Source organism: Apteryx rowi, unplaced genomic scaffold (genome assembly GCF_003343035.1).
Source record: "Apteryx rowi isolate R43461 unplaced genomic scaffold, aptRow1 scaffold_81, whole genome shotgun sequence".
NCBI lineage: Eukaryota > Metazoa > Chordata > Aves > Apterygiformes > Apterygidae > Apteryx > Apteryx rowi.
The window spans coordinates 110,764-124,234 of NW_020451105.1; the positions used below are offsets into that span (position 1 = coordinate 110,764).

Consider the following 13,471-nt stretch of genomic DNA (forward strand, 5'->3'; position numbering starts at 1 on the left):
AATGAAATAAACTTGCTAAAAAATAGTGCCAAGATAATCTTTTTCCCGCCCCAATACAAGCTTAGGTTTGGCACTCAGAATAATCACATGCAGTTTCATTCTAAATGAAGCAAGATTTTATAAGGCAGTGAATGAACACACAGTGGAATATTCGAGGATAAGACAGCTCTAAACCCACGCTGCATACATTGAATCCTGGTAGAGAGTTTTACCTAAATGATCCTCCCTGATATTCCTCCGGTAACAGTTTCCCATCTCTTGCTTTCTTCGCTAGAGCCTAAGGAAATTAAAAGACGAAAAAGAAAAGGAGAGAGAAACGAAATGAAAACATCATACCAGACTCTCATTCTTTTTACTTCAGTAAGACATTACAAGCACCACGCAGCCACAGCAAAAAGACCTCTGGTTTTCACCTTAAGCAAGCACTTTAGCAACAATGCTGCTGTAGCTGCAATGATTTGACAGACTAGGACACACAACTTCATTTTCCCAGCTACAGTGGCTATTTAATAAAAGATGTCCTCTCACCTCACAACCTTTGTGTCACAGTAGAACCAGTTGAATCAGTTTGTCATTTTTCCCAGGTGTTTTTAGACTACAAAAATATCTAGTGATATACTGATGGGACAAATTCATAGTATTCCCCCAACACATTTGTTTGAAGAACCTGTCATGTACCGCTTCAGAACTCTCTAGCAGATGGAGAGAGTGTAATTCTTCCAGCAAAGCATTCAAATACCTTAAAAAGGCTTTCTAGGAATCTGCCCTCCCCTCCTCCCCCAACACATACCCCCATACAGACATGTGCTTTTTAGGAACCCTTGCCTGTGCTACAGAGGAATTCCACAATTGATTTTAAGGAACTCCCCTCTCTGCTTTCAAAGAAATTCCCTGTTGCTTTCCAGGAGTTTTCTACGGACTTTCTAGGACCCCCCTACCCCATGGGCTTTCTAGGAATTTTCCATGTTCTGTTCAAAAATCCCCCCCCCCCCCCAGCTTTCTAGGAATTCTCTACATACTTTGTAGGAAACCCCACATGCTTTCAAGAGATCCCCATGCTCAACACACACACTTTCTATGAATTCTCCCTTCTGCTTTTGAACAATTCCCCAATTGATATCCAGGAAATCCCCCCATCTGCTTTCAAACAAATCACCCTCTGCTGTCTAGGAAAATCCTCTTCTGTTTTCCAGGTGGAAGGATTACCCTGGCCATTTGTTAAGAAAACTTAACAAAGTAGTAATATAGCTACAATTGAATACTGAGGACAAAAGGTCTAGAATAAAAACATAGCAGATGAGTCAAAAACATTAGTGCTTAGATAGAAGTCTTAGATTCAGCAGAACAGATTAGTCTCCAAAATAGTCCACAGTGAAAATGATGTGCATGTAAATTAAAACTATACTGGACAAAAAGTCCTACAAAAACCTTGGGAAATAACAATGCGTAGTTCATTCTTTTGTGGCTAAAAATACTAGTCCAATCAAACAGAACTTTTCAGTCTTTGTTATGTAACTGTAATAATTCCAGCTGTCCAAATACTGTGATTTTTTTGGTGCAGTGGTTACCTGAATTGTCCGACAATATAAACCAAGAAAAATCAATTCATTTCACACATGCCAAATTGCCTTGCTTAGTCAGCTGAATTTAACCAGTGGCTTCATAAAGGCATCACATATGTCCTCAGTTTTTTTCAGCAGGCAATCCCCCTTGAATTATTAAGCGTTTTTGTTTCCTTGAAAATTTCTTCTAAAACACTTTCTGAACAATGGAAACAGTTACATGATGAAATAGTTCATAAAGAAGAATTTAAATACAACCTACCCTAACAACACAGCAATTCCAATGGGACAACATCATAGTAAAATTTAAGATGGACACTAAGAGAAAAGGGTATTGTTGTTGTACTATAAATAGCAAGAAAAGCATTTTACACATGGAAATATTTTGTTTAGGTGAGGATTTGAAAGTAATATGTTAACAAATGATAATGAAATAACTTTAAAGACATCTGATTATTGATTACACTTTTTAAAAACCTCACAGGTGCAAAAAATTTAAAAGCTATACTTGCTTTAATATACTGAACAGTGAAATTTTTTAATGAGCTTAAAAACAGTGTGTTTACAATTAGGTACTACTTTACAGTATGACATATCTGCATAGCCTTTGTCAGCCGTGAAAGATTTCACCTACTTCCAGAAGGGCTCTACCCGCCAAATGAGGGTAAATGAGGAAGTAATTTCTGGCTGTGCAGAAATGTAAACTTAAATGTGGACACTATTCTGTTTAAGTTCTTTGCATTTCTACAGCATTTCCTGTCAGAAGACTTCCTACATTTAAACACTAATGGAATAATCCTTAAAACAGCTTTTAAGGTGGTCATATCTTTATAGATTTGCATTTGTAAATACTTGGGAATTGTAAAATAAGTATTCCAGCTGCCACTGAATCTCACATGGATCAGTGATACACAGCTTCTAGTGGAATAAGAATCTACAAAGATTTATTGGAATCTACAAAAAATCTACAAAAAAAATCTACAAAAATTACAGCATGTAAAGGGATTTCAATTACGATGTGAAATACCATTTCAATTAATCTATGTCACAACTATAATTATTAACCAACTCATTATTTGTGTGGAAGTTTATCTTATAGCAATTCTACCTCAATCCACATGAGAAAAAAAACACCACAGTTAATTCCATCAGTTTCCACTTCTGCCAGTAGCTTATATCAACTTCTACCAAGTGAAACAAACAGCTTGCTTAATTCTCTTGATGGGTATTTTCTACCAGAAATAAAATCTCGCCCCTCTTCTTCACCCATTTTCTAAGGCAAGCGCAACTAGTACACAGACAGCAACATCCATGACTAGCGGTTAGGGTAAACAATTTTCTTCCCTGTATACACTTCAAAGCATCTTTCAGGCAAAGGTTCTGGAATGCCACGATAGCCTAACAAATGCAATGACTTCAGCTTAGAACAAGCAGCAGTAAGTTTAAGGGAATCCGATTCTAATGAATCAATGAACCACTAAACAATTCAAGCTTACACCAAATTTTATAAAACTTCAAAACCCTTGCTATGAATTTATAGGTTATAAGGATATATTGAATGTTATTTTAGGCTTTAATTTATCTGTAAATAATCAGTGAACCAGAATGCAATAGCCATGGGAACAGTGCTCATCAACATAATAGGGTCAGTGCAAGCGTAATGCATACGTGCAATAAAACTGCTGAAATGATGAAAATATGGTGATTAGATGCACATGACCTGGAAATAAGTTAGAATTAACATGGAGCAGAAGGGGACATAAAGCAAACCAGACAGAGGAAGCATCTGTCAAATGCCTGAGACAGAAAAGCAGCTGCAGTTTCACAGCCTCTATACGTGTGTGTATGTGCGTGCGTATGTATACATGTGCACGTGGAGTACATATTTATTTCAATAACTCAGTGGAGAAGTTGAAAAGAAAAACTATGCTGGTGTGGACAACTGTAATTTGTTCAACTCAGTGGCATTCATCTAGACTAGTGTGACCTATGTTACACATGTTCTGTTTGAAATGAAAGGGGAATGCTTACCTTAGCATGGTCCTATTAAATATAAAGCAAGTGTACATTCTCATCACAGGAACTGTAGGATAGCCTACATAGGATACTGTAGGATAATCTTCTGATAACACAGGTTTGTAATACTGCATCACCGTATTACAGATACCGAAGTTAAAGCATGTCCTATCCTTTTAATAATGCTTTTCTTTTTATTCTATTACTAATCATAGAGTACAATTTTACCTGCTGTGAATACAAAAAACAAAACAAAACACACAAACAACTTAGGGGGATCTAAAAGTAGCATATAACAATCTTGGCTGACCTTCCTTGCTGACTGCCATAGTAGTGGAAGGATTTGCTTTCACATGTTCAACATGAAGGGGAAAAATGACTTGAAAATCTCATAAAGATCCTATTAGGAATGTTTTGTGGGATGACATTAAGTCTTTCCTGTAACAACTTTGTTAGTTCCCCTTCTCCTTTCTCACAGACTATTTATGTAGTTTTCAGTAAAAGATAAAAATTTACAAAGTGCAGCTTGTGTCCAGTTTTGGGGCAGTCTTATGCCCTAATAAATAGCTACTTCCGTTGCACTCTCCAAATACCATAGGCTTAGGTTATCACTTAGTTCATTAAAAGAAAAGAAAAAAAAACCCCTCAGGTTGGAGCATTTCATTATTCCTTGTATTTTTTGCCTGCCACAAAAATCTTCATTCATGGCTAACAACTGCTACAAATTCCAGTCATTCTAAAGGGCACCTAGGCTATGCAAAATACAAGCTCATTGGTCTGAGGAGTTTAACGTCACCTTTAGGGCAACATTGCATACTGAAAAATTGCAAAAAGAAATAAGTGCCGCAATATAACTGCTCAGAGAGTAACACAAGCAGCTACAAGACAATTTCTGGGAAAGGAAAGAAAAAAACCCAAAAAACCATCAGAACCAGAACACTGCAAATACTGAAGAAATCAACATTATGTAGTTTTCTCATAAAGATTAAAAAAACAAAAACAACAAAAAAACTGCAATGGTATTAAAACACAGAACTCTACAGGGTTTTTTTTTGTTTTTTGTTTTTTGTTTTTAAATAAACAGCCCAGCCAGTACGCAACTAAAGAACATGATGGGTAAGTTATCTTTCATTAAAAATGATTAGAGTTGCAAAATGAATAATGATTTTGAAATTTAAGAAATACGGAAACAGCGTTTGATCCATTTTGAAACTGCTTTTGTTACTATTCATATGTATCTGGGTCATGTTACATTTTCCATTACAAGAAACTACATAGCTATTATATTCCTCAACCTACTGTACATTTAAGACCTACCTTTGCAGAGGCAGCAATTTCCTGTATTCCCTTGGCAGCAACATCTTTTATGATTGGTGTAATGAGACCTCGGTCTGTTGCCACAGCAATAGAAATGTCAATGGAGTGCAGCTGCCTGGGGCCCTCTCCATCCCAGGTCACATTCACATCTGGCAATTGCTAGAAAAGAGGGAGAAAAAGATACAGCTGTTAAAAGAATAATGGTGCAATCAATTATCAAAGAAAAGGAAAATCCTTTAAGATGCATAGTTATATACAGGCATTCATGGAAGTAATTAGTGCATCACAGACTGCTGTCTGCAAATGAAGGCAAAAGAACAGGTCACATCTGTCACTGGGACTGCACTTAGTAAGACAAGAAAAACAAGAAAATCACTATGAGGCTCTAAGAATAGATTTACATGATTAGCTTGCATCTACTTAAATCTATTTTGTCAAAAAGTGTGAATGTATGCTGCAGGAACTGAAAACGCACAACAGCACTGCAGCCAGAAGGATTTTTTAGTGCAGCTGGAAAACCAATAAATTAACAGAAGCCTCTGAGTTCCTTCAGGACTCTCAGATACCACCTTACAGATGCCCAGCACGCAAGAACTACAAAGCAGTGTCATTTCCTCCCCCAAAACAAAGCAGCACTGGATATTGCCTTTTTTTTAATTTATTTTTTTAATCAAACAGAAGAAAATGAAATGGAAAATGGAGCTCCTACTATACCCACAGGTTGCTTTCCAGTCTCGCCTCAGGCATGACTCTAAACAAAGGAAACTACAAGTAGAACATGCTGCAGGTACACTCACTGCTGGGACAAGGAACTAGGAGTGCTTCAGGTACTTTTTGTATGGACTCACAACTAAAATTCATATAACATGGATGATAATTTCAATGAGGCCTTTGAGTTTACCATATAAAGCTGAATGAGCTCAGGGAAGGAAGCCTGCAGGTGAAGTCTCAGGTAACTGATGGAAGGGTAGTTTAATGATTACTGTTCAGTTCTGCTCAGTACTGACCTAACAGTTACAAGCTGTGGACCTGCCCTACAGAAAGGGAAGTAGATGGAGTATTAACATATAAGACTGCTGGAGGACATCAACTTGGATGTAGACACCTTGGCTGGCATAAAGATCCTATTTCTATGGACTAATAAGTCCAAGATTAGTACCCAGTGATCTGAATGAAATGAGGAATTAAAGTTGTATTCCTAGTGCAGAAGGTATTCCGGAAAAAAGAATGGGAGGGATGCTGTCAGATAGGTTTGCATAATTTCATCAGTGAAAAACAGGAAGAAAATTTGAATATAAAATTGAATCTACATCCATTCTGTGCACAGACACACAGACCATTTTTATAACAGTTTTTCTTCTCCAACAGAACAAAGTGATGTCCTCATTGCAGCACTGGGGGTAGTAAACCCTCCCGATTAAGAACAATACTAAATGAATAAGGGAACAATACTGGCCACATAATACTAACCGGTTATAAGCTACACATTTCAGGCTGAACTTCAAATGCTATTAGGAGAGAAAAAGTACACCTCTAGTTTTGAACTCAAGGAAGAGAAATCGGGGAAGAAAGAAACAAGTGGGGAGTGAATGTAGGTTTTTTTCCTCCTTTTAAGATGAGTAGGCTATAACTGCAATCCTACACATACTTGGAGAATCTTACGGAAAGCTCTGTTGGCTTTTAAAAATGAGAGGTTTTTCATAGTAAATATATCTTACTATCCAAATGAACAGTACAACCACTTCAGCACCAAGTTTTCAAAATATTAACTACTACAAGCCAGCACAGCTCATTCCCTCACAGTACACAGGGTTTCTGTACATCTTTTGGAGCTCTTTTTTGAAGAGTACAAATTTGCTACTGTATCCTTAATCCACAGGCCCTTGGATGGGCAGCAGGCTACCTCTTAAATACGCACTTCAGCCTGCCTTAAAAATGACTTCCTTCTAAGGGTGCTACAGTCTACATATACACAAGTAAAATGCCTTAAGATGTCTGAAAGATTTCAGGAAAGTGTATTTTCTTCTTATCGTTTTCCCCACATTCTTCATCAGGGGTTTTACCCCTAAAGACTCCAAAGTCTTCACTTTCTGGTTTATTAGCTTGCTTTACACTGGAAAGTTTGCATGGCATCCCTGAAATTATGTGCTAATACTACAGAAACTATTTACATTTGGGAAAATGGAGAAGGGGGAGGAACAGGAGGAAAAGCATGTGATAAAACAGGCGAAACAAGGAGTTGACCTTGTTAATAATGATGGAACTATTTTGATAGAAAACTGAAGCTCAGGACTGGATATGCAGTTTTGTTCAGTATTAAAAGTTGGGATATGAATCCAGGTCCTTTAGTTATAGTCTTTAATATGAGATTAAGATAACATTCATTTAGTTTTTCTTAAGTGTTTAGACAGGGTCAGTGAACTGAACAAAAAGCTTTAATGAACTGGAAATCTCTAAAGACCAGGTTATAAAAATTAACACAGAAGACATGTAAGTAGTATATTGTTTTTTCTTAAGTAAAATACATCAACAGAAATACATGGCTTCTGGGGTATAGATAATTTTAAAGAAATTTTGTAGCAATATATGAAACTGAACTGGATCCAGTTTAGTAAAAAAAAATATACTGCAACTGTATTAAAATAGCTGTTCAATGTTACTGATTTATAAATATCATTTTAATGTAATTACTATGTGCTGACTGTTACAGTGGCATTAAAAGTTGTTTTGTGCACAGAAAACAAGCTTTGTGAAGAAAATGTGTACATTTCACAGTCTGATTAAATCAGAAAAAACAAACCTCTGGAAAAAACTTTACGTGGTTTCTGTCGATCTAAATATGCAGATTAGGGCTTCAGAGTCTCTATGTTCATCTGGCTTGCTGTAAATGAATAGGATTCCTGAGTTATGGCAGATCTTCCTTCTCATTCTGAAGATCCTAAAACTATGCTAGATTTGCTTTGCATTGCTAACTCACATGGAAGGGTTAGTCTGTACTTGCACTGGCATAATTCAGAACAGCAAGGTACAAATATCCAAACTTCCACGATTTTATAACGTTCTTCAGCTGATTTCTAATTTCTTTCAGACATTAATCTTGTTCTGGAGATAAAAATAGGAAGACAAAGGCTGCTCTTAAAGCTTAACTTTTTGCAGTAAATGCATGCTCTGACTTCCAAGTTTTCCTTACTTTATCTGGTCAAAATGTTAAAAAAAACAAAACAAACAAACAAAAAAAACCCCAAAACACACACCACTATAAACTTATTACACATTTATTGGGGACTGTTCTCAGGTGTATAAGTATTGCCCGAATAAACTTTTCTTTTGTGCAATACTGGTGCAAAGAGTTTGAATCCTTTCATGCTTGGTATTGAAGAAAGAAATGCTCCCTTCCCAAGTAAAGGAATTTTTAAAAGGGTAGTGAACACTGTAAGTCTAAACTTACTTTAGAAAAGGAGATAAGATTGATTTAAGATTGGTAAAATTTAAATACTGATAGTATAAAAACAGAAGAGTATGTACAAAAAAGTGAATAATCCAGATTTACAGATAAGAAAAGCTGTGACAGAGATTATCCTGCTGTATCTATGGAAAAAAAAAAAGCTCAGATTGTAACAATAACATTTATCTTAATAAAACTAAAGATGTGCACTAATATTTGTACTACAAGCTATATAAACCAGTGTTGGAATGCTCTGTAACCCAACAGGTAATCCTGTAGCTGAAAAGTGAAATCAGAACATTACTAACTGAAATCAAGTGCCTTAAAACAAACAAACAAGGATAATCAATCTTAAAATTGGTTGCTGAGGGTTGTAGCATAGGTATTATCATTTAGAATTTTTAAAATCATGACAGATTTTTTTTCTCTAGAAAGACATCTATTTCAACTACAATGACTTAAACCTCCAGCCTTGTTTTCAAGGAGGTTAGATTATCTAATCTATACATTTATAAACTGGCTTTAACATTTTACCCAACAGAGGCAGAGATTTTTCCATGCGCAGATCTTTTAATAACATACATAGGGTGCTGTTGATAATAAACTTATTTTGCCTGTATATGAAGTTGAGCTTAATTCTGAATTTCTGTGAATCACATTTACTCAAAACTACATTGTTATTTTAGATACATTTACAGGTAAGGTTACTCTCTGAAAACAAAAGCAAATAATCAAAAGAAACTACAATGTTGAAACCTGAGTATTTGAAACATTATCCCTGAATGAGAGCAACAAGGTCTAAAACATTACGACAGAAAAAGTTATTTAAAGCAGAAGACATAAAACTATAACTCAATAGAACTTTCACATGTAAAGTAAAAGCTTTTGTGGAAGTGTAAATCCCACTATTGTGTTTGTCCTCAGTGACTAAGTGTATATATAGATCAAGTATTAACATTTAGTATAATACAACAACGTGATGTGAGCAGCTATGAGAAAATGTGTTTACTTTTCAACAGTTACTTGAGGTTCTCACCTTCATTTAGTATCTGTTCTATTACTATGCCTATCAAGTCATAAATAATGTTTTAGGGTGACGTGAATTGAAATAGAGGAAGCAGAGCTAAGGATATGTAGAAGTACAGTAGAGCTAAACAACATAGAAAGGTGAAAAGGCCAACTTTAAGTGACTAGAAATTCCTTTTCTTTGCCTTTTCTTCTACTGTTACTAACAAATTTGCATTATATTAAATTACTTTTTATATAAAAACTCATATGGGATATACTAAGCAATAGAATACATACACAAATGAATACTTAGTTGTTAGCCAGGTGCTTTGTTGACTTTAACACTAATCAAATTAATGAACTTGTATAAAATTAAAAAATAATAAAAAACCCAGAAGGATTTGGTTTATTAGCTTTATTTTTTGCATCATCACTCTATAATCTTTTATTGCATTGGGTTTTGGATCCAATGCTATTTCAATATAACCTCAGCAACATATGTATGATACATATGACAATCTCTAAACTAACTCCACCTAAACTCCCCTAGAGAAAAGTGGTATACCAGTACTGTCCGTTCCTATTCTTCAACACCAGAATATAGAAAGGAAGTGCTGCAGAGCTGCAGGAAAGTGCTGCAGAGCTGCAGGAAAGTGCTGCAGAGCTGCAGGAAAGTGCTGCAGAGCTGCAGGAAAGTGCTGCAGAGCTGCAGGAAAGTGCTGCAGAGCTGCAGGAAAGTGCTGCAGTACATACATAGTTGTAAAACATCTCCAAGTGGGTGTTGTGCGATGCAATGCCATCAGGAAAGCATAGCTCTTCTAGGCAGAGCTGTATAGCTAGAACATGTAATCACTAAGAAATCAAGAGGGTGTAAGGTAACATAAATGCACAGCAATACCAAAGAGCCGCAAACTCTGATGGGACTCTTGGGGACCAAGTATGATGTTACCCCTCCTTCCCTCCTGCCCCATACCACACACACTTACCTTCTTACATGCCAGAGCGCTTTTCTGGCTATCAAAAGACACTGTTATTTCCTTCTGAACCTTACAAATACTGGCCTTCAGCCTGGTAAAAGCACCCACCTGTGACTTCTTCTAAAATTAAATGTGAACCAAACTTAAAACCAACACTCCACATCTGAGTGAAGCTATCACAGCCCTTTCTTTTTACAGTTTGGAAAGAAGATGGACTAAGCAATAAGTTTTTAAAGTGATCGTATTTGAGACACTTTGGACTAAGGAGGAGCAAATTCCAAAGCATGGGAGTTCTCCTAAAGAAGGATCTCTGAAACTCTGCAGTTTCAAAAAATTAAGTGGCACAGGGAGCATTTTCCAAGCAGAACAATCATCACAAATTGGACAGCAATGCATCCAGTTCTACACAGAAAATGGGTAAGTAACTTATGGAGACTGTGAAGCCTCTGTAGTTTGGCATCTAACATCTAGATTCTAAATGAAATTAGAGATCTGTCTAATTTCAGAATGTATTATTGCAATAATCTAACCTTCACATTCACAATGGCAACAATGACAACTCTCAGCAATGAGCAGATTGGTTCCTTGAAGAACTTTTAATTCAAACCACAGGTCACCGATTTCCCCATATCAGAGTACATCTGAGGTAATACATGACGCTGGTGTAGGACTTGGAGCAAGAGGGACAATATTTATTTATAACTATAAGAGGAAATAAGATACAACAGCAAAGAAGAGATGACTTACCTTGCCAGTCACCTTAGTCTGCTAACAGAGTATCTGCTGTTACATAACCTGCAGAACTGCTGTTCGTAACCGCAGCAAGTTGATGTTTAATAACAAGTTCTCATTTTTACAGTGTGAAGACAGACATTCCACACCATAGGCAATGTGAAGAACTGTACTCATGCTGTAGGTTATCAGAAGGGCTCAAAAGAACTGACATTCAGCAATGAAGAATCAGAAGCTTTGCTATGATCTCATTCATATTTCCATATAGGCTCACAAAATACTTCTCTTGTCTCCTTAATAGTTTACTATAAAATGTATTAATGATAGTCGTTATTTACTCACCTTCAAAGTAACTGCAGTTGCTTTGATAATAAAGTCATTTACAGATACTTTAATGTCATCTGCAAAAAAAAAAAAAAAAAAATCTTATGAGCAGTGATTAACACCATTGTGCTATGACACAAGATTCCAGTGATTCAGCAAATCTGTTTCTTTGAAAAATTATCAGAAAAGTATATAAACAGCGGCAGTTACTCATCTTCAAAGGATACTTTTTCTCCCCTGGGACAATAAAAGTATCATCCAGCTAAAATCTCCTGAGCACAGACATTCTTCCTGTTTTTTGCTATAAGGCTGAAAAGCTGCATGCTTGAGGTTGGTTTGGTTTTNAGGAATTCTAAAATTAGTGGAATTGAGCTATTTTTTGGAATTGAGCTATTCTTTGGCCCTCATTCAAACCCTAACCTAGGTTTCCTGTGGACTCCAACTTTAACAGTTATGGGACAGAAGTATTGGCATCCAACAGCTGTTACTGCAGTTGAATATTTGACAGGGAAATGACAAAGCAAAACAGGATGTAGGAGAGGCTGGGTACTATGAAAAGAATGGAGAGATTAGTAAGTATATTGTAGTTTGATAAGTAACACATTAACAGTAATTCCTTCCAAATCTCCCATCATTACATACAGACAATCCATTCTTCACATTCCCCTTGTCTAAGAAGAAACTTCGTTACTGCATGATATGTGTACCTTTCCTTCCAAGCACACATTTAGCCTGCAGGAGGAGGCAGTTATGTTCCACTCTCAAATATGAATGGAAACAACAATTAAAAAAAATATATATATATATATATATCAGTGGAAGGAGGGAAAAAAAAAAAGCAGTGCTGCTAACTGACTCATTATTACAGAAGGATGATAATTTACTCCCCCAAAGTGAATACTGGATAAATATGTGCAAAAAGCAGCGCTGACCTAAAAATGAAGAAAAACAATGCCAATTACTCAGTATTTCAGGCTTCAGGAAGTGTATCAAGCCATACTATCATGAGTTATTATCCATAATGTATTATTGGAAATAATGTAAAAATAAAAATTATGTAAAGTATACAAAAATAAACTTTGTGCAGTAGTTTCAAAGTCTGATTTTATTAAAATGTAGAATATATTTTTTGGTTTTGCAATTAAGGTACAATTATGAATACAACTAAGTATTTTCTGTATTATTTTGTTACTTGATGATTTCTTGTACTTGAACATACATCCCTTAGACCATTTATTTACATAGTTTACATAATTAATTTACATAATTTTCACCACAGAGGCATGTAGCTTATACTACACAATTTCTGTAGATGATTTTTTTTAATAGTTTAAGAAAATGTATTGAAGAAAAGCTATCTAGCAGTTTATAACATAAACAGGATACCTTCTGGTTTACAGCAGGTTCTAATGGAAGAATTTATAAACAAAGCAGGTATTTTTCAGAACTTTAAAGAACCATAAAGAACCTAGCTCCCCACTAACTATAACTGTGAATGAATAATAGAACCAGCCAGCACACCTTTGAAAGCTCCTTTTAAAGTTACTGTAAAAGTATGTAGTCATTTTACTTAACTAAAATTTTAGTTTTTTCAAGACAGAAGGATGCTCTTTAAATGAGCCAAATCTGTGTGTACTGTACAAGAATTGCTATTCATTTTTATGAGAAGTAATCCATATCTGCTTTACACATTTACTTTCTAAGTAGAAATCTACGTGAGGATCTAAAGAGACAATACTACAAATTTTATTATTCTTTATGCTTTGCAATACACAAACTGGAAGAATCACAAAGATCAGCTTGTATTCAGCTATGAATCAGAAGTATGTCATTCTCCAGTGACCCTCAGGGCCTCTTAATTGAAGAATTAGCAAGGTGAAAGCATCTTGAATCCTTAAATTGGGTTAACAGTACATTTAAAGCAGGTTGAATAATATGTGAATTAAGAAGTTAATAAATTAAAACCAAAAACAACACACAAAACACACAGTATTAGCTAGAAGGCACATACAGTAACTTTGAAAGGACTGGATTTTTTTCAGTGCGAGCTTATGGAATACTGACTATCACTTAATACATTTGTTTCCTGT

The 13,471-nt window shown here is 35.7% G+C and overlaps 1 protein-coding gene across 8 annotated transcripts in view; it reads right to left on the bottom strand.

Moving 5' to 3' along the window:
* PDHX (pyruvate dehydrogenase complex component X) overlaps nt 1-13,471 on the bottom strand; it is a 67,313-nt gene that overhangs the window by 5,046 nt on the left and 48,796 nt on the right. For all 8 annotated transcript variants that reach the window (XR_003257380.1, XM_026089319.1, XM_026089316.1 and 5 more), the window contains 3 exons: nt 11,400-11,458; nt 4,896-5,054; nt 213-277 (listed from right to left, as the gene is read on the bottom strand). Coding sequence is in view for 7 of the 8 variants with exons in the window: in XM_026089319.1 (XP_025945104.1) it covers nt 213-277; nt 4,896-5,054; nt 11,400-11,458 (283 nt within the window). In the remaining variant the exon portion in view is untranslated. The remainder of the gene's footprint in view (nt 1-212; nt 278-4,895; nt 5,055-11,399; nt 11,459-13,471) is intronic.